Source organism: Daktulosphaira vitifoliae, unplaced genomic scaffold (assembly GCF_025091365.1).
Source record: "Daktulosphaira vitifoliae isolate Bord-2020 unplaced genomic scaffold, ASM2509136v1 Scaffold_2, whole genome shotgun sequence".
NCBI lineage: Eukaryota > Metazoa > Arthropoda > Insecta > Hemiptera > Phylloxeridae > Daktulosphaira > Daktulosphaira vitifoliae.
Genome location: NW_026099573.1, coordinates 23449891 through 23476020, shown reverse-complemented (window position 1 = coordinate 23476020; position 26130 = coordinate 23449891). Strand labels below are relative to the sequence as shown.

The following is a 26130-nucleotide window of genomic DNA, read 5'->3' as shown; positions in this document are numbered from 1 at the left end:
TATCAATTATTAAACAAGTCGTCATTTGAATTAATTTTAAAACTCCTTTAGTTATAATTTTATAATTTAATTCTACGAAGGCTTATTGTATTTTCTCTCTTCCTAATCGTTTTTATATTATTATAGTATTGTAATATTATAATGTATTTGTACAATATACATAGTTTTCTAAATTTGGGTAGAAGTCAACAATTGTGGGATTGGGTTCTATCTAGTTGAACTTATATTACTCTATTAACTAGGTTTTTTAATTGTAAAAAGTTGAATAGTTTAATTTTTGCGATCAAAAGATACACAATACTCGGAAGACGAGATCTATTAAAAAAAAAAAAAAATCATTGTGTCGATAGATGTATTAAAAGTGTATAACAATGAAGCATTGCATAGTATTCAATTGACAGAAATTAAAACAATTTTGGTATTGCAATTTATAGGAATTAATCTATTTTTATTGTATTTCGTAGATAGTGAACTTAGATAGTATACTTTTATTATTATTCTAATTGTGTCATTTAAAATTTTTGTAGTAGCTTTTTTTATTCACCTGTTTTTATTTTTAAATTGTTTAATAATAAAAATTGTACAATGTATATTTTACCTTGATAGATTATAATTGTAGTAAATATTTGATATTTCAATCTTAAAAATTATTATTATAAGATAAACATGAAAGCAACAAGTACTTTTTTCATTGGATTGATGTTAGTATTTTTCGCAGAAACAATGGTAATTTACTAAACAAGTTGGTACTTAGTTCTTTATTTAAACGTGATTTAAATATTTAGGATAAAATTATCCCACAAAATCAGTTTCAAATATTATCACGACGGCAATTTGAACTTCGATTTAAAACATTTGATTTTAATGTACATAATATTTATGGAAAAACAATTGAAGCTACAATTAAACAGTATATTTCAAAACATAGAATTGATGTTAATTTTATTTTGAACAGAAGTGTAGTTGTTAATCGAGTAAGTATAGTCATTTAATAATTCAAATAAAATTATCTAATATTTATACTATAAATAAATGTTTATATATGTATTCTATCAAACAGAGAAATAGGGTCCAAAGAATATATTTTCTCCAGACATTATTACGTAAAATGTCGATAAATTAATATGCACATTAATTATTATTTGATCGTATTAATAGGATGTAAATATTGGAACATACGCCCTGGTCGTTGAAATTATTGATTGTGCTTTGGCTGATGGAAAATGAAATCATTAATATTAGTTATTAATAGGTCTTAATAGTATTTATGTATCATATTTTTACTATTTTAAGGATCTATAAATATAGATTCTTAATGGAGCAAAATTGCACTTTTTTAAAAATAGGATAAATCCTGTTTAATATATATATATAAATATATCTCAAGAGTCAACGAGGTGATTTATTTTCCTCGCTCATGACACTAAACTCAACAAAATACATGCCGAAATTTGTATTGTGTAGCTTTTATAGGTAATATAGTTATTACGTTTTGATGGGACCCAAAAAACGAGTCAATCAAGTAATTTGTACTAATTTTGATTCAACGATATAATTGGCCTTCTATATAAGTGAATAAGTTAATGATTGATTAAAGTAATTGAGTTGTGTAGTGTTCTAGATCCATTTAACAGTCTCAGATGGAGTTGTAATAAATGACTAGTAAAAACAATTTGACGCTTAAAGTTGTCTCTATTAAATGCTCTACTAAATTCTGTCCATTAAATTTTGTAATAAATCAATAAATATTCGGAACCGTTTATATTAATAAGCTGAAATAATGTTCATATTAATATTTACTTCCTCAGAAGTAATATAATAGATTTTTTCTTTTGAAGGTGAATTTAGACTTCGCAAAATGTAAAGAACAGTTTATTGACTGCGTAAATATCAGGAATTTTGATGTTTTTAATATTTGTGGCAATGAAATGGCAATTTTTATATTTTTATCGATTGGATATAAAAACCAAGATATAACATGTGATCTCAAAGTGAGTTCTTTATTGTCGTTTAATAAATAGTTCTGAATTCTCAACAAGTTAAAAAATAAAGTATAACTACAATAGAAATATTAATTTTCCAAAAAAAACTAATCTATCATTATACAAATTGAATAAGAATAATGATTATCGTTCAGTCATATTTTTTAAAATTAAATCACATAAAAATTATCATCAAAAAGTACAAAAAAATAAATAAAATTGAAAATTCCTCTAAAATAGCATTAAAATTTTTGTAGCTAAAAACAAAAGGGAAAATTGTGTTATTTTTAAATTTTCTAAAATTTATTATTTTTATTTAATAATAAATTGTTTTATTGATGCAATATATAATAATTTGTAAATGTATTAACTTTCAAATAATGCCAACTGTTTTGATAATTAATGTTCAAATGTATAATTTAAATATTTTTTTTAGAAATTAAAATATACATGTTATTTAACTAGCTCATAAAATAAGAATTAACCTAATTAAATCTGACTGGTCGTTAACAACTTATGGACCAGTGCTTTGGAAGTTATTCTCATTTAATATTTAAGAGTATAGTCGAAAAATGACTAATGATTAAAACTTCCAAAAAATGGGTTAAAATGTGTTATCGATATTTTCTTACTTAGATTCAATAATTTTCTACTTCATAAGCTAGTTTAATATATAAGTTGCCATTAAACAAAATTAAATTTATATCTTTATAAAGTATAAGGGAAGAATTAAGAAAGTTATTAATTACTGATAATCAATGAAACTAAAAAATATTTTCTCCGCATAATTATTTAAAGTGAAATCGAACGGCTAGATTGAAAATAATTATTTATAAGTAATATAGGTATAATTATAATTAAGAACACTAGTTTTTAATTTAATTTTTAATAAACTAACTAAAATTATCATTAAATCATAAGATATCTATTTGTTAACATTCCATAAAAGCTTATTTTTAATTAGGGTCAATATATAGTAAGAAATGCGACATTTAATATCGATTCTATTATAAGCGTTTTTCATGCTTCGAACACAAAATGGTGGGAAAATACATACAAGTGGAGAGCTGTGTTTTATAACGCGAAAGAAGATATCATTTTTAATACATCAGGACATAATGAAATTATGTCGTTTCGGAGACGTAATCGTACGCTACAAATTTTGTAATTTTTTATTTTTAATTCTAATGTTTTTTTACTATTATTTTTAATTATTCAAATTTATGCAATAATATATTAGTTACATATTTATTAATAAAATATGCATTTAGTTAAACAATTTGTTTAATATATAAAAAAAAAAAAATGGGATATCAGTTTCTAGAGCTCATGATGAAAATAGTTTATTTTCGCTAGAATATATATATATATTTATATTGTATTAATAAACAGTTTTTAGTCATAATGTAAGAGATTTTGTTTTATATTTAACAACCTCGAATACTATTAAAATACTCTAGATTAAATAGGGAACTATCGTTGACCACTGAATTAATTACTTTGTTTTACATTAACATGTAAATTTGGCAATTTATTATAATTGTTTGTCGATTTCTTTAACTTTACGAAGAATCCCATTTGAATTTATTATCTTTTATGAAATTATATATACTAAATATTAATTTATAGTTTTTTAACTTCGGCGAAGGACTGAAAAAGCGTAAAAATTTTTTATTTTACTTATTAATATATCTTTTATTTAAAATATTAATAGTAAAAATACGATGTGTTGCATTTGTATTATCACTCATTTCGTTTCGTAGATTATAATATGACTTATAAAATATTGTATTTATGTTACATACATGCAACATACATTTTTTAAAATGACTTAAAATCCAAAGTTAAATGGACACATATCTTCTGGGCTTCAAGGTAAGAGGCTAAGACTTATGTCTTGTTCATTGTATAAAATATAAAGCTTCAATGATGCCTACGATGATTTTGACAACTTACAATTGTTATTAGGTTTGACAGTTGGTTAAAACAATATATATTTATTAATTCTGTAAATAAGTATATTTTTATACCTATTTGTCAATATTACATAACTATAATTTGATGAAATTTATAATATTCTGATCACGACTTAATTCATATTATTATATCTAAACTATTTAGGTTATTACCAATTAATCTTGTATTTGAAGTAATAATATAATTTTAAACAAAAAATTATAATAATAATAAAAACAAATTTTAGTTTTGTATGAAACCTATTATTGGTTCTTCTTTATCCCAGTGTATAAGGGAGAAAGATAAATATAAATTAACACTAGTTACGTGAAATGTTAGAACATAAAATTGTAGAAGTAGAGAATTAGTAAAAGTATTAAAGAGGAGAATAGTTAATATTTGTTGTGTGCAAGAAACTAGTTGGAAGGGAGAGAAAGCAAGGGAAATAGATGAGGGTAATAAAATAATATACTTAGATAAGTTTAATACAAAGAATGATGTAGGGATAATAATGGATAAGGAGATGAAAAATAAAGTATTAGAAGTAGCTAGGAAAAGTGACAGAATTATAGTCGCATAAGTAGAATGTGATGAAATAAGACATGGAAGTGTTTTGGAGAGAGATGGAAGAGATGATGCAAGGAATACCCGGTAAGAGGATGCGTTAATAGGTGGAGATATGAATAGACGAGTAGATAATGAGAGAAGAGAATATCAAAGAGTACATGGTAGGTGTGGTTTTAGTGGGAAGAATGAGGCTGAAAAAAGAATTCTGGATTTCAGAATGTCGTATGATCTTGCTGTGGTTAATACTTATTTTAAAAAGAGAAATAAACATTAAATAATTTATAAGAATGGGAGTAATAAATCACAGATTGATTATTTGATGTGGAAGAGAGAGTGTGTAAAACGAGTAAAAGATTGTAAAGTTATTTCAGACGAGAGTGTAATTTCACAACATAGACTGATGGTAATGGAGTTGTGGTGTACTGGGAAGAGAATATACAAAAATAAAATGAACACAGGAGAAAATCGAGAATCCGGTGGTGGAAATTGAGAGGAAAAAATGAAAAAGTTTTTAAAGAAAGTAAAAGAGAGGATGCTGTAGAATGTCGAGGTAGACATAAATGATATGTAGAATAGATTGTTGTGCAAAAAATACCGCAAAAGAGATTGTTGGTGAGAGTAAGAATAGAATTTTAGGAATTATGGAAACCTGGTGGTGGGATGAGGACGTTCAAAAAATCATATAGAGTAAGAAAAAGCAGTTCAAAGTATGACAAAAGAGCAAAAGGATAGAAGTTTGGATGGAGTATAAACGCTTGTGCAAAGAAGCTAAGTTAGCAGTAAGTAAGGTGAAGTTCAAGAGGTATGATGAATTGTATAGGCTAGGAGCAAAGGAAGGTTAAAAAAAGTCTATAGACTTGAAAAGTAAGAGAAAAAAGTTCTGGAGATTATCACTATGTGAGGTGTATAAAAAGTGTTAATAAGAGGGTGCTATCGAGTGATAATGATGTGAAAAAAATGTGGAAGGATATTTTGGAAAATTACTGAATGAGGAGTACCCAAAGAGGCATTAGAGGATATTTCGTAGAATGAGGAACTGACAAACTTAATTAGTGAGAAAGAGGTATGGGAGGCTGTGGCATCAATGAAAAAGAATAGAGCAGTAGGATCAGATGAAGTGCCAGTAGAAGTATCGAAAATATTAGGTGGTGATAGCAAAAGGTGGTTGAAGGAACTTTTAAATAAAATCTTTTTAGAAGGGAAAATTCCAAATGAATGGAGGAATAGTATTGCGGTGCCGATATTTAAAGGTAAAAGAGATATACAGGAGCATGGAAATTATAGAGGTATAAAGCTTATGAGTCATAATATGAAAATTTGTGAGAAGGTAAAAGATAAGACAGTAAGATATGAGACATCGGTATCTAAAAACCAGTTTGGATTTATGCCTGGTGAGTCAACATGGAGCCAGTATTTTGTGTGAGGCAACTAATAGAAAAGCTGTGTATGGTATTTATAGAAAACGTATAAAAATTAAACGAATTTTAAGAGGAAATCTAAATACTTTTGGGGTAATGTCATTTAACCAAATATGATAATGTTTTTTACGTATTGTTTGATAATATTAGGTTAGTAGAAGTTGATTAATAGTGGCAACAAATAAAAAAAATATTAAATGCAAATGATTGTATAATTAAATACTTTCTTATGGAATAGTTTTATCATAAGAATTACCTACGAAAATAGCTATAACAGAACTTCCAACAAGCACTGTCACGACAGAACTGAACCGTTTTTGAGTGATTTAACGGCAGTGGAGAAGTTAAGTTTTTATACTTACATATGTATTGCCGATTGTCATTGACTTCTTAAAAATTATATACTTTTAGATTTTGTTTTAATGGATGACTAGAAAAAATAAATTTAAATATAATAATAAATTTCATTATTCTATTGTTTTTTATTTTTAATAATTTAATAATAAAAAAAATATATATATATGATAAAAATTAATTTTTTTAAATTAAATAATGATGAAAAAAAATATATTGATGTTTCTCTAATAAAAGATCAAATCGTGAAAAAACTGCGCAGTTGGCGAATTGATAATATTTTCATCTTCTAATAACTTGACTCCATGACAGCTTCGTATAAAATTCATTTGCTTTGCTGGTATTCATTTTAATAGAAATTAAGTTTTTATTGAAAAACATTTAAGTAATTTGTATATTTAAATAAAAAATTTTAAGTTAAAACTAGTTTACTTTATTATAAATAATTTTAATTGTGAGGTATTTTAAATTAATTTTAATGAATTAAAAACGTTGAAAATTGGTTATAAGTTAAAAAGAAATTGATTACTTAAAATTAGTAAATATCACTAGTTGTTTGTATTCATATAAATAATAATAGTTGTAGTGGTTCCATATTACTTGTAACGAATTGCTTCAAGTTCATTGCCAACATTTACCATAGTGTATAAATATTATGAATAAAAATCATTTTAATTTTCTCGGTTATTATTTTATTTGATGAACTTAAATATTGTATACATAATTAAACCAATTTAAACAATAAGTATTATTTATGATTTACACACAAAATAATAAATATTTTAAATTAAAATATTAATTGAAAATTACATGTAACAAATTTTAAATTTTAAACAAAAAGAACTTAATTAATAATTACATTTGTTTTAAATAATTGGTTTGCAAAAGGGTATAAAATAGGTAAAAACAGCTTACAATTTAAATATAAAAAAATTGAAAATAAATGAAAATTTTACGCAAAGTAAACAAAAAAAAATGTTACGTAATTAACAATATGCATCAGTAACTTGGAATTTAAATAGTGGAGTCATAATATTATATATTATAATATTCGTAATGTACATTGAACATTTTGAGACATCAAAACTTTAAAAGAGATTTTTATTTTAACAGAACATGCGCATTTAATAATTTTTTATAAAATACTAATTTCAGCCTCAATCTAAAATTAAGCAACTCAAAAATTTAAATTAGATTTGTAATATAATAACACGTATTTCTTTCACAAATATATAAATGTATATTTTAATATATAAATATACTTTGAAAAATTATACACGACAAAAAATCATTGTTAATTATAAGTAAATAATTAAGAATTGTAACACGTAAAATGTTTTTTATTGATTTTATAACTCAAAAATATATATTGAAAGAATTCGTTATATAACTCCAAAATTTACTAAAACACCACACAGAATCAACGGAAAAGATTTTTAAATTTAGTTACTACACAACAATATTTAATTTAAATTTACTTTAAAGAAATAATTAAATACAAGTTGCGCATATTATTATTAGATCGAAACAAAAAGAAATTAAAATATAATATTAAGAAAATATTTTTGATCATTGTGCAATATTAATTAAAATGAATATTATATACGTCATAATAACCTTTATTCTTCATTAGCTATCTTGAGAAATGTTGAATATTTTTCACGAATCATTAAGTTTTTTAAAATATAAAGTATCAATATTATTGCTTAATAGAATGATGCAATAATTAACTTCAATCTTAAATTTTATTTATTTAATTGTATAACGCACCCTGATAATAACCCATTTTCTAAAAAATTGTTCAAGAAAACAAATATTTTATACAATTATAATACAAAATCCTTATACTATATGTTTATTATATAATTAATTTTAGTTACTATAATTTTAGTATTAACATAAATAATTTACAATATGCTAATTAATGCAAAAAAATTATCTGTGTAATTTTTAATTTATTTTTTTTAACATAAATATCAATTCATTGAGTTTTTCAATTGAATATAATTTAAGAAATAAATAATAAATGTTCTGTAATATTTATTTAAAAAATATCGAAGTATAAAATGAATGTTCATCCCACATTTATAGTAATATTTTGATAAAAAAAAATTATTTTGTAGATATATTTTTCTGATTATTTATCATTGAAGACTGGAAAATTTGTTTTAATTAAAAGAAATATTATGGAAAATTATTATAAACAAAATACTCTACCTTCTTTATTGCATTATTCTTGTTCTTACTTAGATTTTGAAATCATTAAAAAATCACATATGATATTAATATTATAAATTAAAATGTAGTCACAACTTTTGAAAATTGAAAAAATGTTTCAAAGCATCAATTGAAAACGTTAGATTATAATTTAATTCGCAAAATATAGATTAGGTGAAATTTTAATTTAAAAAAATTATTTCTTATTTTTAACTGCAAATATATATAAAAAAACACAAAAATAAAAAAATTGTTAAGTTAAAATTTAAAACAAAATAAATTTATTAAAAATAAAAATCATTTAATTTTTATAAATTCAAAATTAAGCAGTCCACCGATGAATTATGCCATCTTCAAAAATTTCCATATCGTAAAAAATATTTTTGCTGGAGTTTGGATCCATGTTAGTACTTCAAATAAATTGCCGAGTCAAATGAATTTTCAGAGACACGTTAACTTGAAAATTAATATGGTAGTATTTTTTTTTTAAATTTAAAAATGTAGAGTTTATAAAAATGTATGAAATATAATAACATTTAAATTAAATTATTTCATTAAATTAAAAATTGATATCGTTTTAAATACGAAAATTAATTATCAAAATAATAATATCCATTATGATGAAAAATACTTAATAGTAATATTTAAACAACAATTTTTTTAATTTACAAATAAATGGTTAACAATTAATAAAATAAGTGAATAATTAATTTAGAACTCATATTAAACAGAAAAATATTTATAGTAATAATACTTAAATTAAAATATTTACATTAATATATTTGATGATAAAATACGTTTTACAACTTCCATTCATCAATATCGAATTGATCAGTGTCAGTCAATTGAGTATTGTCGTCAAAAAGATGTTCAATTGGATCGCAAATCTCATCATCTTGTTGAAATTGATTAATGTCGAAATCATGGATAGCTCTTATACAGTCATAGTCGTCTAGAGCGCCAGAATTGTCAAAATCAATTATAGAATTGACAAAATCGAATCCATTTTCCATACTTAAACTAACAATATCACTTGTATTAATAACCCTTCCCTCTAAGCTTAACAATTTGTGACCTTTATTGAACATAGAGAAAGTACTAGTTTCAAGTTCTTTTAAGGTATCCATAGGGTCAAACTTATTTGTTGTGTTTTGTTCGGGTGAACTAATATCTTCATATATATTTGATGTATTTAAACTTTGAGAAACTGTTTCATTACTCGCTGCAGGCTGTACAATGATATCACTAATGATATCCTGAAAATTACCATTAGAAGAAATATCATCTGTACAAGCAAGATTCATAGATTCACCTTCAAATTCTTTCTCGAACGATATAAAAGGGCTAATGGTGGTATTTTCATTTGTAATAGTTTGATAGGTCTCTGGATAACTTATAGTAGACTCACACATTTTCCCATAAGTTATAGATTCATTTATTACTTCTTTGTTTATATCACATTTATTTAATGTTTTATCATGAGGATCAATAACCGGGTTTTCTATTTGATCAACATCGCGTGGAGAGTGATTTGTTATAGGATTTACCGAAGAGTCATCACTAATACTATTTTGAAGTGAAACTGATTCGACAGCATCATCAATTTTATAATAGCAAAGTTTTGGAAGTGTCATAGGTTTTATCGATGGAGTCATAAGTGTAGAAGAAACAGTTTCATCTTCTGGATCACTAATATCCTCATAAATCATATTACCAACAATGCTAACATTGTTATTGTCTAGAGATTTTGTTAGTAAGTTCGATGTTGATAACTTAACAGCGGGTGATCCCCGATCATCATTAAAATCATTCAATTTCTTAGTGTAGCTATTACAAACACGAATTTCATTAAACTTTTTGCCAATTTCGGATATATTATTAATATTTGTAGGAGAATAATTTGGATTTTGAGATTTTATACTAAGCATTTCGAAAGCTTTTATGCTATTAAAGTAACTCCTTGTAATGGCATCATCGTAAGTTGGAATTTGGCTAGCAACATTGATGATAGCGTTGGGAAAATTATGCGTAGCAGCGTCGAAACTGTTGACTGTTTCATGATAACTCTCGTGTTTATTTGCATCAGCAAGAGCACTAGAAACAGCCAATTCAAAATCAATATCGTTTAAATTAAGAGGAAAATTAGTAGTAGATACAGGATCAGGTAATATGGAATAATTTGGAGATATAGTTTGAAGACTAGAATAAATCTGATCATTTAGATTCATGTTGTTTTCTAAATACATTTGACTTTGTTTTTTAGAAGTAGTAGATTCAAGTATTTGTCTGTTCTTATTGAGGATGTTAGACGATGACTTTAAAGAAGTTTTTATTTGAGAATCGGATTTAATTAAACTGAAAATTGTTCGTTGGTTTAAATTGATGTCAGATTTTACATTAAAATTATCTAGTGAATTAATTATGAATTTATCATTTTTTTTAATAATAATTTCTTCAGTATTTTCGTTAGGGGAATTTTTGTTAGATTCTTCTATGATTGAACAATCTTTTGAAATATTATCTTGAAGTTCAACGGGAATGCTGTTTTTTTCTAAACAACGTAAAAATGAAATTTCGTTTATAGAAGATTCAGATACATTATTATTAAAGAAATTTTCTTGAAACGCAAGTTCATTATTTTCATTTTCAAAATCACTGAAATTGCAAGCAAAATTACTCTCTACACCCAACAAGTCATTGAATTCGCCAGAAAGTCGATTGATATCAAAATCATTTTCATTGACTTCTGTATTGTATCTGACTGGGGATTTGAACACTGCAAGATCATCTTTATATATACCTAGATTTAAATCATCGGCGAAAGAGTTATGAGATACAACCAATTGACTTATAGGAAACAAATTATCTACATTATTTATTTCGGACTCTATATGGTTTTTTTTTTCTAATTTATTTTTACAATAATCATACGTATGTAACATTTTATTTTTATCGTTACTAATATCTTCGATGTTTATGTCATGGTAATTACTTTTTGAAGTATTACTGTCACAAGAATTGTCATTATCTGAGTAGTTAATGTTGTCAGCTGAACCTTTATTTTTATAATTATTACACATTGATCCAGTAATATTTATCGTCTTTATTATAGACACATTTTCTTCCAATTTATTTTCACAAGTAGTGTCGTTACTAAATTTTTTTGGAGATCTGATACCAACGAAATTTTTATTAATATTGTTGAAAGCATTCAATAGCTCTGGAGTTTGTGTATTTTTCAATGTGTCGTCTAACAAAATATTATTGTGGTTTTTTATTTTAGTTTCATACATAGATTTATCATTCTCGGCGTCTGAAATCACAATGACTTCGTCAAAGGTCTGACCCAAATTTGTACATTTGTTTAGATTTGCTTTTGATTTTTTTATAGTAATAGGTTTAGTGTTTTCAATCCATTTTACAATTGATGAGTTTTTAACCGTTTCATCATTCAGAATATATCTTTTTGTTTTGCTAATATTATTTTCAATGTAGTCACTATTCTCAGATCCAGAATAATCTTTTCCAGTTAATGTAAAATCTGATGCGATATATATATAAGAACCTGAATTTGATGTACTAATGATACTATTATCATTTTGAATTATTAGGCTATTTTCTGATGAATCATTCATATCACCAATCACATCAACAATTTTGGAATTTGAGCATTTATTGGTGACGTTTTTTGTTAATTCTTTTATCATAGATTTAGTTGAACTACAACTACTAAAACTTGTACTTACAATACTAGATGATGAAGTATCAATATTACTCCAAGTATTAAGACTTGATGTAGTACTTGAAATAATTGATAAATCGCTGTTTCTTCCATCATTATGATTCATATATATACTATCAGTGGATGAGCAATCAATCGACGTATTATCAATAGAATTATCAACTAAATAACTTTCATTTTCTCCGGGTGAAGGTGATTTGAAACCACGGACAATGCTAAAGTTTGAATCTGCTTCGTCTATTTCGAGTATATTGATATTGCGAATAATACTTTCTTCATCATAGCTTGACTTAACAGAATTAGTATTTTCACTATCACTTAAGGTAGTAGAATTGTTAAAACTATTCTCCGAAGACTCGCTTATTAAAATTACTTTATCATTGTCAGAATCAACGCTGTTATCAATATTTATAGAAAAAATATTATGTTCATTAAATATTATATTCTTCGTATTGTTGGTACTGTTCGAGTTGGTACTGTCATCAGAAATACTCCAAATGGAATTATTCTTTTCTGTCAGACCATCATTTTCTACAATTTGATAAGTTTTATTTTTATTTAAAAGTAATTCATACATGGGTCTATTTGTAAGCAAAGTTTTACTGTTCTGTACAATATTTTGATCATTTACAGAAATGTTACATATATTACTTGAATTAAATGTACTCATGCTATCATTAAAAGCTCCAGAAAAATTGCATTTATTCCAAATTACGTCAGAAATAAATACTTCATCATGGTTTGGTAGTTTGGTCTCAGTTATACCACTAACACCATCAGTTGCATTTTGCGAATCTTCGTCAGAAGTGATACTAAACATTTTAAAATTAGAGGTAGTACTGATATCTTGATTAAATCTATTTTTCATTTTAGAGATATTATATAAATTTCGGTTACTTTTATTTATTTGCGCTATAGAATTTTCATAAATTGAAATACGAAGTTTATCTTTTAGGTCGTTATTACTTACTAGATTATGAGAGTTCAATAAGCAGCTGCTGATCAATGACTTATTAAAAAAGTTATCCACACTATTGGAATATTTCAAAAAATTGACAAACGTATTTTCTTGTAAAACAGTTTCACTATTTTTTAATAAACACGAATTAAAAAGTAATTTATTACTTGAAGTAGCAATTGTGTTTTTATTGAGAGCAATAGATTGAATTTTATCAGCAACAGAGTTTGTATTAGACGCATTACGGTCACTAAAATTATTCAAAGTTGCAATATTGTTGAAATGATTAGTATTACTATTTTCTGTGTAAAATGATAGTACATGACTGACGCATAGATTTAATTTGTGTACAATTTTAGAAGAATGCTGAGCCAGATTTTGGATTGTTAAAGGTAAACTTGTTGAATTTTCATTATTTATTATGGATCGTTTAAATTTTTTTATATTTGTACTACACTGAGCATTTAATTTTCTTTTAATATAATGATTTGAATTAAATAACTTATTTCCATAAACATGGTTAACATAACTATGGTTGAAGACATGAGGTAAATTTGTAAAAATTGAGTTATAACTGTTACTATTGACACATCCATCTATATATTCGATATTACTTTGACCTTGACTTTTGACGTGACTATTATTATTGAAATTAGTGTCGAAATTGTTTGTATTAATTGTCTTATTTTTTTTTGAATATGATACTAAAGTATAATCACTAGCTGGGCGTTGAAGAAATTTGACAGTAGGCGAATTAAGGTATTCAGATACAATGGAATTAGATAATTTTTTTATAATATGAATATAGTCATATTTCGATAGTTTATAACTGTATATATTCAACATATTCATAATCATCTTTTCAGCAAATTCTACATTATTTATAGTGAAATTATGTATGCAATTTATATCAACGGATATTTTAAGAGTTTTGGTATTTAATTTCAAGCCATCGTTATAAATTGCGTTTTCTTTATAATAATCAAAACATGTAACTTTATTTTTTTTAAAATTTAAAAATTTAAGAAAATTATGACTTTTATCACGAAAATTGTAACTAGAATCATCTAAATAATTTACCCTTTTATTAACACAATATTCATAATTTTTACTCGAATATTTATAATTGGTTTTCTTGAAACTATCATTACATTTATTTTCTATCCAACAAGTATTACTATAATTGTCATCATTATACATAAATAGTTTTTTTTCATTTAATGTTTTATTTAATGGTGTTTCTATGATTATACGTTCTTCGCATCTTTTAGCATCAGGAATTTCTAAGAAACTTTTATTTAGTATTTCATTTGTGGTACTACACATATTTTCATGGAAAATAACATTACAAACTTCAGGAAAGCTAACATTCAAAATATTGTCAGCGTTCTTACATAAATTAGTTTTAGACATAGATTCTTCAATTATACTGAATTTTTGAGATTTATTTTCAACTAACTCACATTGAAAAGTTAGTTTTTGTGGTGTTTTTATTTTTGTTTGGATGTTGTTAATATCTCTAAATGCATCAATATCAATGAAGTTAGGATTGTTTGTAGAATTGAACAAACATTTATCAAATAAATCGGTATCACTAATTTCATGTATAGAAATAGAATTTTTGCTTTTTGAAAAATCGTATTTTAACTCTTGATTGTTTAATACTATATTAGAATATTGTATATCATTTTGAATACTATGTCTCGTTTGTGAGCTATTAGATTTTGATTCTCTTATATTATTTTTAATAATATTCGTTTGTATAAAGTTTTTTGAATTTCTACTTAAGTTAATTTCAGATTCATCCAAATCATAACCGAAGTTAAATTTATTATGATTACAAACTCCTTTGAGTCTATATTGGATAGATGGTAAGTTGGTTTGTTCAAAATCTAAACTACCTTCACCCTTTTTTCCTGCAGTATTTGAAGTAATAAATATAATATTGTCTCTAGATTCAACAAAAGAATTATTACTTAAATTTTCTAGGAAAGTATTGACATCACTTAAAATATTTCGACAAGTTACAGCAGAACTATTATAATTATCTGACATGCTACTCAAGGTTTTATTTTGAATATTTTCTATATGTTTATCGTTATTATTTACAATGGAATCGTAACTTTGATAGTTAATATCATTAAAATCGCTTAAAATTACAGTTGCACTAGTTTCTGTTTTCGATAAACTATTTTGTGTGTTTCGTGAATTTTTATTAGTTTGTATAAGGGACAACAAACATGACTGATCAAATATTTCAGAACTTGAAAGCGAGCAATTAATTAAAATGTTATTATCCCTATGATTGTAAAATACGTGAGTGTCAGATGCATTTCGAGTAGCTGATATGGATAAATTTATATTTTTAAGTTGGTCATTTTCAAGATATAATATATCTTGTGAATTTTCGTCTCTGCTATTTTCAATTGAACAATTTAAAATTGGAGATTTAATTGAAAATAAATTATTGCAAATTTCAGTTATCAAATTTAATTTTAATGTATTTACCTTAATCGGTAGTTTTTTTGACCAGCTAATAACAGATTTTAAGTATGAGACTGTTTTGGATGTCCACTGAGTTTTTTTGTCAAACAGATTAACTATATTATTACAAATATTATAGCTGTTTATGGAAATGATATCTCGTATAGGACTATCATTTATATTTTGCTCATAATGTATTTCACTCAGAGCAACTGCAACAGCTGAATCTGTAGTAGATGCGTTTTTGAGTAAATTTTGTCGTCTATTTTCTTTTATGTACCGCCATTTTGTAATACCCTTTGACGTGCTAGGAATTGGTCGATTAAAATCCCACCCTATTATATTTAAGTCAACTTCTGAATCGGAATCAGAACAATTCGATTCTGAATTGACTATGCGGATATAATCAATTGAATTTATAAATTCTGCAGGTTGATTAGATATGGCTACTGTTTTTTTATATTCTTTAGAGTTATCATCCACAGCAAAATCATCTTTCTTTCTGATAATTTCATTAGATTTAAATTTTGTCTGAGAGGTACAAGGAACTTCGAACAAAATATTATCACTGGTAACATTTGTGATGTCTGTGCTGCCGATATAATCCTTATATCCTTCTTTGAAAACATTTTTCAGATATTTACCTCGTTTTTGACACTTACGACCACTCAATTTCATTAGATCATCGAGAGACTCACGTGTAACAATTTTTCTTTTATATATAGGAACTCGTTTCGATTCATTGAATAAGGTCATTTTAGAAGTATTGACACCTAATCTCAACATAGCAACTTCGGCATAACACATTTTATAAAAATAAATTTTGTCTGAACATGTTGATTTTTGTAAACTGGACACTATTTTCATTAAATAATCAAACGCTTCAAAATCAGTTAACATTTTATTTTCCAAAATCAGATCAGTATCCCATAAGTGGCTTCTATTAATATTTGTGAACCACTTGTATGTGTTGGTTGGTTCTGTATTAATTTCATTAATCTTCTCATCATTTTTATCATTAAAACATTGTATACGTTTAGATCTCTTAAAAACAGTTGGACATACAAGTGTACTAGACCGAGTTATACGTCGTCTCAATTCTTTTTTTTTATTAGTAAATAACATATTCTGTTCTTCATGTTTAGATTGTTTTAGTTTAGAGACTTTAGGAATTTCATATGGTAACGTTTTTATCCCACGAAAATTCTGCATTAAAGCCTTTTTTAAATTTAATTTTTTTTCAAGTATTTTAGATTTTAGCTGATTTTTCACATTAATCGACTTGCAGTTTTCATGTATGTTAGAGAACTTTAACTTTTTTGAATTTGTTGACTTTTGTAAATTATCTGTTGTCATTTGATGAAATTTTCTTTTTTGGGCTATGATTTTTTCTGAAGCAGTAGATTCATATAATACACTACGATGAACGACATCTTTAGATTTATCAATCATTTTTTTATTAGTATTTGATGTACTTTGGACATGGAATGAACTATTAATAGCACTGTTGGGTACATGGTTTATTATTGTAGTACTATTTGACTTAGATGCTGTAGAAACACTTAAACCAATACCATGCGATTTATTTTTTTTAGAATCTAAATGATTTTCTGGATTACAATTATTTTCTATAGAATGAGGTTTTTTTGTATAATGACTAATTGTTTCTGGACTGACGGGTCTTAAAAATATATAAGGAATTTTATCAGATATATCAAACTGTCTCATATTAATTTGTTTTTGGGTAAGTCCATGAAGAAAATATTTCTCTATAACTTTCTTAGGTTGAGGTAAAATGTTTTTTGTTTGTAATCCAGGCACACACATCTGATTGATATTATATTTAACATTTTTATTTTCAGTAATTATAGGAGTTGTTATTTTGCTATTTAAGTTATTTTTTGTTTGTTCGTTATTTATTTTAGTAGATTTTTTTGGTATAGTTATCCTATGTACAAAATTTTTATTATAAGGGTTTAAATTTTCATTAGAACTTGACCATTTTCCTTTTGTAATTCGCGTACTTCTTCTAATAGAGTGAGAAGATTGTTCATGTTCTTTTGCACAAGAATCACGATTTTTTTTCTTTTTTTTGTAGGGTAAATTTTTTTCTAAATTATCTGTGTTATCAAAAGAACTTTTACGCTTAATACACTTCTTACTTCTACCATACGTTCTCATAGGAATTCGACGAAAAGTAACATCCTCATATACAGTTTCTTTTGATGTACTATTGTTTTCAACGACTAAAGAACTTTTATCATTTACACAAGTTAATCTAGCGTTACATTTACTGTTGGGTAGTATATTAGTTTCTCTTGATGACATATTATTTGTTATATCTATTCCATCGGGACTAGCTTCTTTACATGTTACGTTATCATCATGAATGACATTAATAGAATCTAGATTCGACTGACATGTAGACTTGGTATTTAATGACATGCTCTCTACAATTTTTTTTTTTCGAATATCTTTGTGACTAATATTAATATTATTTTCTCTTATTTCTGACGATAAAGGGCATAAGATAAATTCTTCACTAGACTTGTTAGATGCTTTTTTTTTTAAATTTTTATCATCACACATTGCAAAATTGGTTGATACGAGATTGGTATCATAAATCATATCATACTCTTGAAATTTAATCTGATAAATAACTTCAATCCACTTATTGAACAGAATAAGACTTTTTTTAGGTAACCTATAATAATTTTAATTTTTTTTACTATGTAGCCATGAATTTACATTAAAATAGATATTAGAAAAAAAACGAACATTAAAATTTGGACAAAGCATTATCCAATACTAAATTTAAGTTAGATATTTTTATTCTACGATTATATAAAAAGTTAAAAAATATAATTGGTAAATAATTTAAATATTATATGTAATTAAAAAAAATTAGTAAAACAAATTATTTAGTTAATAAATTTTTAAAAATCATGTAAATTAATTCTATGAAAAAGAAAATGCAAATTATTAAGTTGTCAGTAAAAATTAAACTAATACAATGTATTTGTTTAATATTTACTTATCAATATGTCATTAGATATGCCCAACAAATAAGGCAGTAGCTTACTTTTTCTAACAACTCTTTTAATTTTTGTTACAATTAAATTTCATTGTTATTTGCTTTTTAAATATTAATTTTTAAGTTTCTTAGCCTAAAAAAATTACACAAAATGTTTGCTGGATCAAGAGTTATTAAAGATAACAAAACCTAGTGGAATTAAACATTAAAATAAGTTACTAACATTAAACAACAAAAACACAAAATATAAAACAATTGTAGTATCATAAAATAATATTTGTAATTTAAATTATTTTCTTCACTACCAATTTAACAATAAAAACCCAGCACTGGGGGTGACGCCACAGTGGTGACGTGGCATAGATGGATCAAGTATAATATCTGACAGTGATTAAAATCACTATCATAAAAAACGCTTCGATGAAAATATTTAGATAGTGTTTAATTTAAAAAAAAAAAAATTTGTTAAAATAGCATATTTTTGAATACGGTAGCCATTTGCGCATAGAAGATAGGTCGTCCGGACAAATTTTTTTATTTTTATTTTATAGTACATAAAATAAGCTTTAATTTGATATATGTTTAAAGGACGCAGTATTTCCGGAACATTTTCAAAAATTAAGTCGAAAAAGTTAATTTTTGTAAAAAAAGTTGCTATTGTAAATAAAAAAAATTGAAAAAATTTCGAAAATTAGCGATTTTTAAATTTGTAATTTTTTTGGAGGTTTCCCCCATTAACGGGGAATGAGGGAAATTTTTTGAATTTTTGAGGGTAACATTTTCGACTAGATACGATTTATGATTTTTTGACGTATCGTTGAAAAAAATTCGTTTGGTGAGAGCTGAGAAAAAGTGGTAACAGACATAAAAAGAAAAGAAAAACACATCATAGTAAAACCAATACCTTCTCAGCTTTGCATCGAAGCTAATAAATAAATAATATTTGAGAGTAATTTGATAAATATGAATATAAATAAATATAACAAACTAATCAACAACTTAGCTTTTTTTAACTCGTTTTTATTTTTATTTTTGGTATTCAATAACATCAACACAGTATCAACTCAATAAAAAATTGACAAAAATGGACAATTTCAGTTTGCTATATAGCGGGTTACAAAAATTTTGCAATGAAAAAACATTTACAGACTTATGATTTTATAATTATACTTTTAGTCTATAACAAAGTTTAATGAACAGGTGTACGAAAAAAAACCCAGCACAGGGGGGTCGCGGCACAGTGGTGATGTGGCATAGTTGGATCAAGTATAATGATATCTGACAGTGATTAAAATCATTATCAAAAAAAAATGCTACGATGCAAATCTTTAGAACGTGTTTAATTTTAAAAAATTTGGATTATTCCAAAAGCTACATGATCTGTTATTTTCTTATTAATATCCTGAATGAAAAAGGAATTATTAAAAAATATTATTTCTCATAAAAAATTGTGTTGATCCATACACTTTTCAATAAGTTATAGAATTATATAGTTAAAAATCTAAAAAATAAAATCAAAAATTTACTGATCCATACATTTATAGCATTATAAATTATAATGCTATAAAAAATTATAGCATTATTAAGGTAAAAATATAAAAAAGAATTATTTTATAAAAATCGTAATTTTTTATTAACTTTGATGTCCATTTTCACCACGAAGACAAGTCTAGAGGTCAAATTTTTTTTTCCATAGTAGAGTATATTACATTATTTTTAATTTAAGATATATATAAAAGTGTCAGACCTTTCGAAACACTTTCAAAAGTTAATTTTTTATGAATAAGTTGTCATTTTAAATCTCCCTATGGGCAGGTAAAGGGTTAAATTTATGAAAAAAATATACCAAATAATAGATAAAGACATTAAGCATCTATAAAAAAAATTATATTGATTTGTTCATTTTTGAAAAAGTTATGGCAGTTTTAAGTAATAAAAATTAATTTGTAATTTTTTTGGAGGTTACCCCCATTAACGGAGAATAAGGGAATTTTTTTGAATTTTTGATGGTAATGTCTTTGACTAGATATGATTTATGATTTTTTGATGTATCGTTGAAAGAAATCCGTTCTGTGAGAGCTGAGAAAAAGTGGTAACAGACACAAAAAGAAAAGAATAACACATCATAGTAAAACCAATACCTTCTCAGCTTCGCATCGAAGCTAAAATAAATCAGTATTATTTTTCTATTTTTTTAGGTTAAAATATTTTAAATAACTATTTAGGTATTTTATAGAGAGATAATACGTCGGAAACTCTTGATTATAAATAACAATGTATCAATAAAAAATTATAGCATCAAACTTTTACTGAAATTTTTACAATTTAAATGTCAATAATTAAACATTTGAACAATTTTTATAATGGGAGACACATTTAAAAATATTATAAACATAATTATTTCTTAACTGCTAGAAAATAAATTGCTTATTGAATGCATTAGGCTTTTAATTAAATAAAATAATAGATTGAACCATAAATGAATTTTAATTAATATAAAATATTAAATATATTTCATCTGGAAGCGATTTCAAAAATCTTAATTTGAAGAATTATGAATTTTCTTCAAGTATATAACTTTGTTTATTAAATTGAAATCCTTAAAATAATCAGAGACCTATTTGGTAAAGAGTTGTTTATAAAATTTAAGTAAAATCAAATTGAATATAATAGAACTGAAATAGAATTAAGTCTGAGAATTTTAGACTACTAGAGAGTTGTGGCATAAAACTACCAGAAAATTAAAAATAATTTACTTTTAAATCATTTGTCATTTTAATTTTAATTAAGAACCATCTAAATCTAACTTTAAAAAAGAAATGGGGTTATTTTGTTTTTGCATAAAGCCTTTCAATTAGTGAAATTATAATAAAAAAATACATCAGTGTTTTTCCGTGTTACTCTCAAAAAGTTGTGTATTTAATCTACATTGTTACACATATTTTAAGGTCTTTATTTTAAAAATATACCTCAAATTTTAAACTTATAAAAATTGCTTACCCAAATAGCTTAGCTTGCCATGGTCTTTTGAGCAACATTGTCTGAAAAGCTTCAAAGTACTATGTACAACATCCTGGTATTGAATATTATCTAACTACAAACCTTGATATCTTCAACATTTTGGCCTGCATATCTAATAACAAATATAATTTATATAAATATTGAATTTAATGATATAAAGCTTTAAAAATTAAATATATATGGAGATTCATGATAAAATATATCCACATAAAATAAAATAGAATAAAAATAATCACACAAGACATAATTTATATAACATCAGAAAAATAAGATTTTTAAATTACTATAAGTCTTTAGTATATAAATAAATGTTTTTATCAGAGCTTAATTCTAAATTAATTATTTTGTTTTTATGTTATGACAGTTAAAATGTTAACAATACTATCACATTATACATTAAAAAAAATTATAACATTATGAATTTATGTTTTTCATTTTGAAGTATTTAAATTTTACCAATTTATTATGTTTTATTTATTTTGTTATTTAAATGTTATTGATTATCTTACATTCTTTCAATAAATATTATTAATATTTTTTTAAACTTTTATGGAATTAACCCATCATTGCTTGTATGTGAAAATATTTCTCACATAATTTTTATATTCAGAAACACTGGCTTGATCAAGTTATATTTTCTCCAAATTCATAGTACCTTATATATTATAATGTATCATCAATATGTTTTCGTTTAGGTTAGTTCTTGGTTTTATTTTAAGTTATGATTGATGTTTTGATTTTTGTTTCATTTTGTTTGAAATTATGTATTTTTTGTCATTATTATACATTTTTCATTAATTGTTACATGTTTATTTTTACTTTTTTACTATTTTTATCATTTTTTGGTAGTTATAACATTATAATATTAACTTTATAAAAACAGTTTAAAGATTTGGTTTTAATGTGTAAATACTTATTACACACATTTTGAAAAATTTAGTTTTTGAAAATTCTAAATAAAATTTAATGGTAGAGTTAAAAAAAAAAAGTAACCTTATAACCTATCAAGTGACATACTTCAAATTTTCAATTAAGTTCTCAGTAATTGTGATCATGATAAATTTATTAGTTTCTTCTATCTTCTATTTTGGATAAGTATTCTACACAATAAAAAACCATGATACTTAGGATGAGTAATTGATACAGTTTGACTTTTATATTAGTTAACTCAGTCTTATTTTCTTAAAAATTCCATAAATTATACGCTCTATTAGAGAATTATAAGTTCTAAAATGGAGTTACCTACAACATTTTTCAATAGAATCACAGAATTTTTTTACTTGTTATCAAATTATATTTATAATAATGTGGGTGTAATAAAAAGTATTAAATATTACACAAACATCACGATTCTGTACCCATGAAAATACAAGTTGCCAAACTTGTATGTAATATCATTTAAATATTTTATCATAAAACTATACTGCTCTTACCACGAATGATCAACTATAAACTATTTGTTATAATAAACAATTTTTATTGTTGCTACGTGGTTATACTTATTAATAAATATTATTTGATAATAATAAAAATAAACTATTCTAATGTATTTAAACCTCATATTGCATAATATATACATACAATTTCTTTCAAAGCTCATTACATGTAGTTATTCTCTCCCTGAATTTGTTTTATATAATCATTATTGTATTTTTCTGAAATTTTATTAGGGCTCCTCCAAGCCCACTAATATGTATATGCAATAAATGCTAGGTAAACATATACTTGCATATTTATAACATTTTTACGGTGTATACTTTAATATACAAAATTGAGTGAGAATATATAACGTTTACTTCTATATGTTCCTTAAAACAACACTAAATTAAATTTTTCCTGTTAAATACAAATCATAAGTAAAAACATTTTCTATAATACAACATAATCACTAAATTACTAATTGTTTGGGATAGACAAAAAAAATTATAATTATTACGTCTTCAAAAAGGAGTACATTTAAAAGAAAGTACTTTTAAATTGATAGTTTAATTCATTTTTGAAAAAATTATTAATTACTTAATGTTGTAGTGATAGTAATACTATAAAATATTGTTTATGAGGTATAAATTTGAAAAAAAAAAAATTATTATATTGATGTTGAAATTAATATAACAAATATTTTGAAAAATCAATTGAACTTAACATAAAAAATGATTATATACTAAGGTAACACACAATAAAAAGTTATTTAAATTTTTTCACCAACCCCCTAGAATATTTATATTAGAAAAATTATTTTTTAAAAATTTGTGATGGTTTAGTAAAGTTGAACAGGTTTGTAAACTTTGTTTAAAATTAAAGGTTTTTGCTTTTTTTAATTATTTAATACAATAATTCAATAATATTTATTATAATTTGAAAATGATTAATTCTAAATTTTGCATTAATTAAATTAGTCAAATATGGGTGAATGACTAAATTATTTTATTGTCTGAAGATTTATATGTACAGAAAAGAATTTGAATTAATTGAATATATATTAAATAAACTTTATCAATTCAACTTATTTATAATAATTTTATAAGTAAAAAAGTAGTTTATTTATAATAATGCATGAAGTGCACCTAAAAATGAATTGCAGTTTTTGAAAGATTTATAAAGCAAAATTGTCAAATTTAATTATTTAATAATTTATATTATACTTAAACTAATATGTGAAATACACATTATTGACTTTATTAGTATTCATAATATTAAAATTATTATATACTTTATAAAAATTCAGTAAAATATATAAAAAAAACTATAATCAACATTATAAAAAAAAATTTTAATTATTCAAATATTAACCTTATTTAAAGTTTAAATACTAAAAAAATAAAAAAAAAAATATGAATATATGTAAATAGTATATTTATTAATATACTAGATAATTATATCAAGTATTTATCTGATAAAATGTAGTTTAGTATTTAAAATATTAATAATTGAGCACCATTTGTAATCATGAACCTAAATAGATGTTTAATATATGAAGAATTTAAAATATTAAAAAATAACTACAAAAACTTATTAAAAAATTTTAATTTAATATTTAAATACATCAAACAAAAGAAACATTTCATGGGATGTAAGAAAACAGTCAGATCTAATGAATATTGAATATTTTTTATATTAAATGCAAATTGTGATATATGCAAAAAATTTAGAAAATTTTGGTTAATTTAATTGAATTAAAAAATCTGTTAAACTTTAGCGAATCTACGTAATTTTTTTTTTTTTGCAACACTATTATTTACACATTACATAAAAAGAAGTTTATCTACCACTTAAGTTGATTTTACTCTTTTGAATTCTAGTTTGATATTCCTGTTTTAATTTTATTTTTTATAAATATAAAAAAAAACAATTTTTTAAATCATTTAATTTTAAAATATCATGATTGCCAATTTTTAGGTATTTTATCAATATGATTAAACATATTATTGAACTTACCTTATGATGCAATTTGTATTACAATATTATTTTCTTTATAGATTAGATAACAAAAATAATGTAAAAATTTTACAATTAAAAATGGCATAACATTCTAAAAATTATTTTTGAATGAATTTTTTTTTTTGCTTTGACATGTAGCTAAGAATGTATTGGAAGTACACAGATATGTTTTTAAAATTTATTTTAAGATTTATGTATATACAAATTCAAAGACTTAACAATAATAATTATATATTTATTTAAGATTGATTTTATCAAACAATAAATAAAACAAATAAATAAGAGACCAAAATAAAATATTTTACTCTGGTTCTAAATTATCAATAAGAATAAATTAAATGGCTGTAAATTTCTTAATTATTTCATTTGTATAAAGTAAATAAGGTGTTTCATTTGAATCACACACTTGAAAAAAGATATATTTTAATTTAAATGCCTTATACATAAATATATATGAATACATTGTCTTAATATAATTGCTAAACATTTTGAAAAGAAAAAATAATTAGGGATATTTTTTTCTTAATTTATCATCAGTTAAGATAATCACAAATTATCTACTAACCTGTTGAATTAGTCCCATTTTTAGTACATTTATACAGCGGATTAGATCAACCTTTATGAGAGAAATGTAAGTAAATAGTAAGACATTAAACTCAGCAAACCAAAAGGGTACAGATTTCTCGCCGTTGATTGCAGCAGTCTAGGTCATGCGCGCAAAGGCTCACTAACAAAAATATTGTAACGCCGTCTATAATAGCCCTGCGTCAAAACGTGACAAGACTAACATGGTGAATGCAATTACTAACATTATACCAATTAAGAAGTTTTATTCTCACATCATCAACACTTTAAAATGTATTAAAAATTAACTTCCAATAATTAACTAATCAAAGGGTTTTTAATCATCAATACACTAAAATCTTAAACATCGTTATGTTTGTCAACTTAATTCTTAT

At 24.1% G+C, this 26130-nt stretch overlaps 2 protein-coding genes across 3 annotated transcripts; one reads left to right on the top strand and one right to left on the bottom strand.

Moving 5' to 3' along the window:
• The first annotated feature begins 11 nt into the window (after positions 1-11).
• LOC126899959 (uncharacterized) lies at positions 12-3748 on the top strand. Its single transcript, XM_050675262.1, has 4 exons — positions 12-726; positions 786-974; positions 1839-1991; positions 2947-3748. The coding sequence occupies exons 1-4, from the start codon at positions 667-669 to the stop codon at positions 3148-3150; spliced, it is 606 nt and encodes a 201-aa protein (XP_050531219.1). The 5' UTR covers positions 12-666; the 3' UTR covers positions 3151-3748.
• Positions 3749-8628: 4880 nt separating this feature from the next.
• Positions 8629-26130, bottom strand: LOC126899957 (protein PF3D7_1417600-like). 2 transcript variants are annotated; one of them, XM_050675259.1, is made up of 4 exons: positions 25737-26130; positions 21815-21845; positions 21713-21761; positions 8629-18382 (listed from the first exon to the last, which is right to left on the bottom strand). In XM_050675259.1, the coding sequence occupies exons 3-4, from the start codon at positions 21748-21750 to the stop codon at positions 9295-9297; spliced, it is 9126 nt and encodes a 3041-aa protein (XP_050531216.1). In that variant the 5' UTR covers positions 21751-21761; positions 21815-21845; positions 25737-26130; the 3' UTR covers positions 8629-9294. The 2 variants fall into 2 exon arrangements, with proteins under 2 accessions (XP_050531216.1, XP_050531215.1); XM_050675258.1 differs by having other exon boundaries at positions 21713-21845.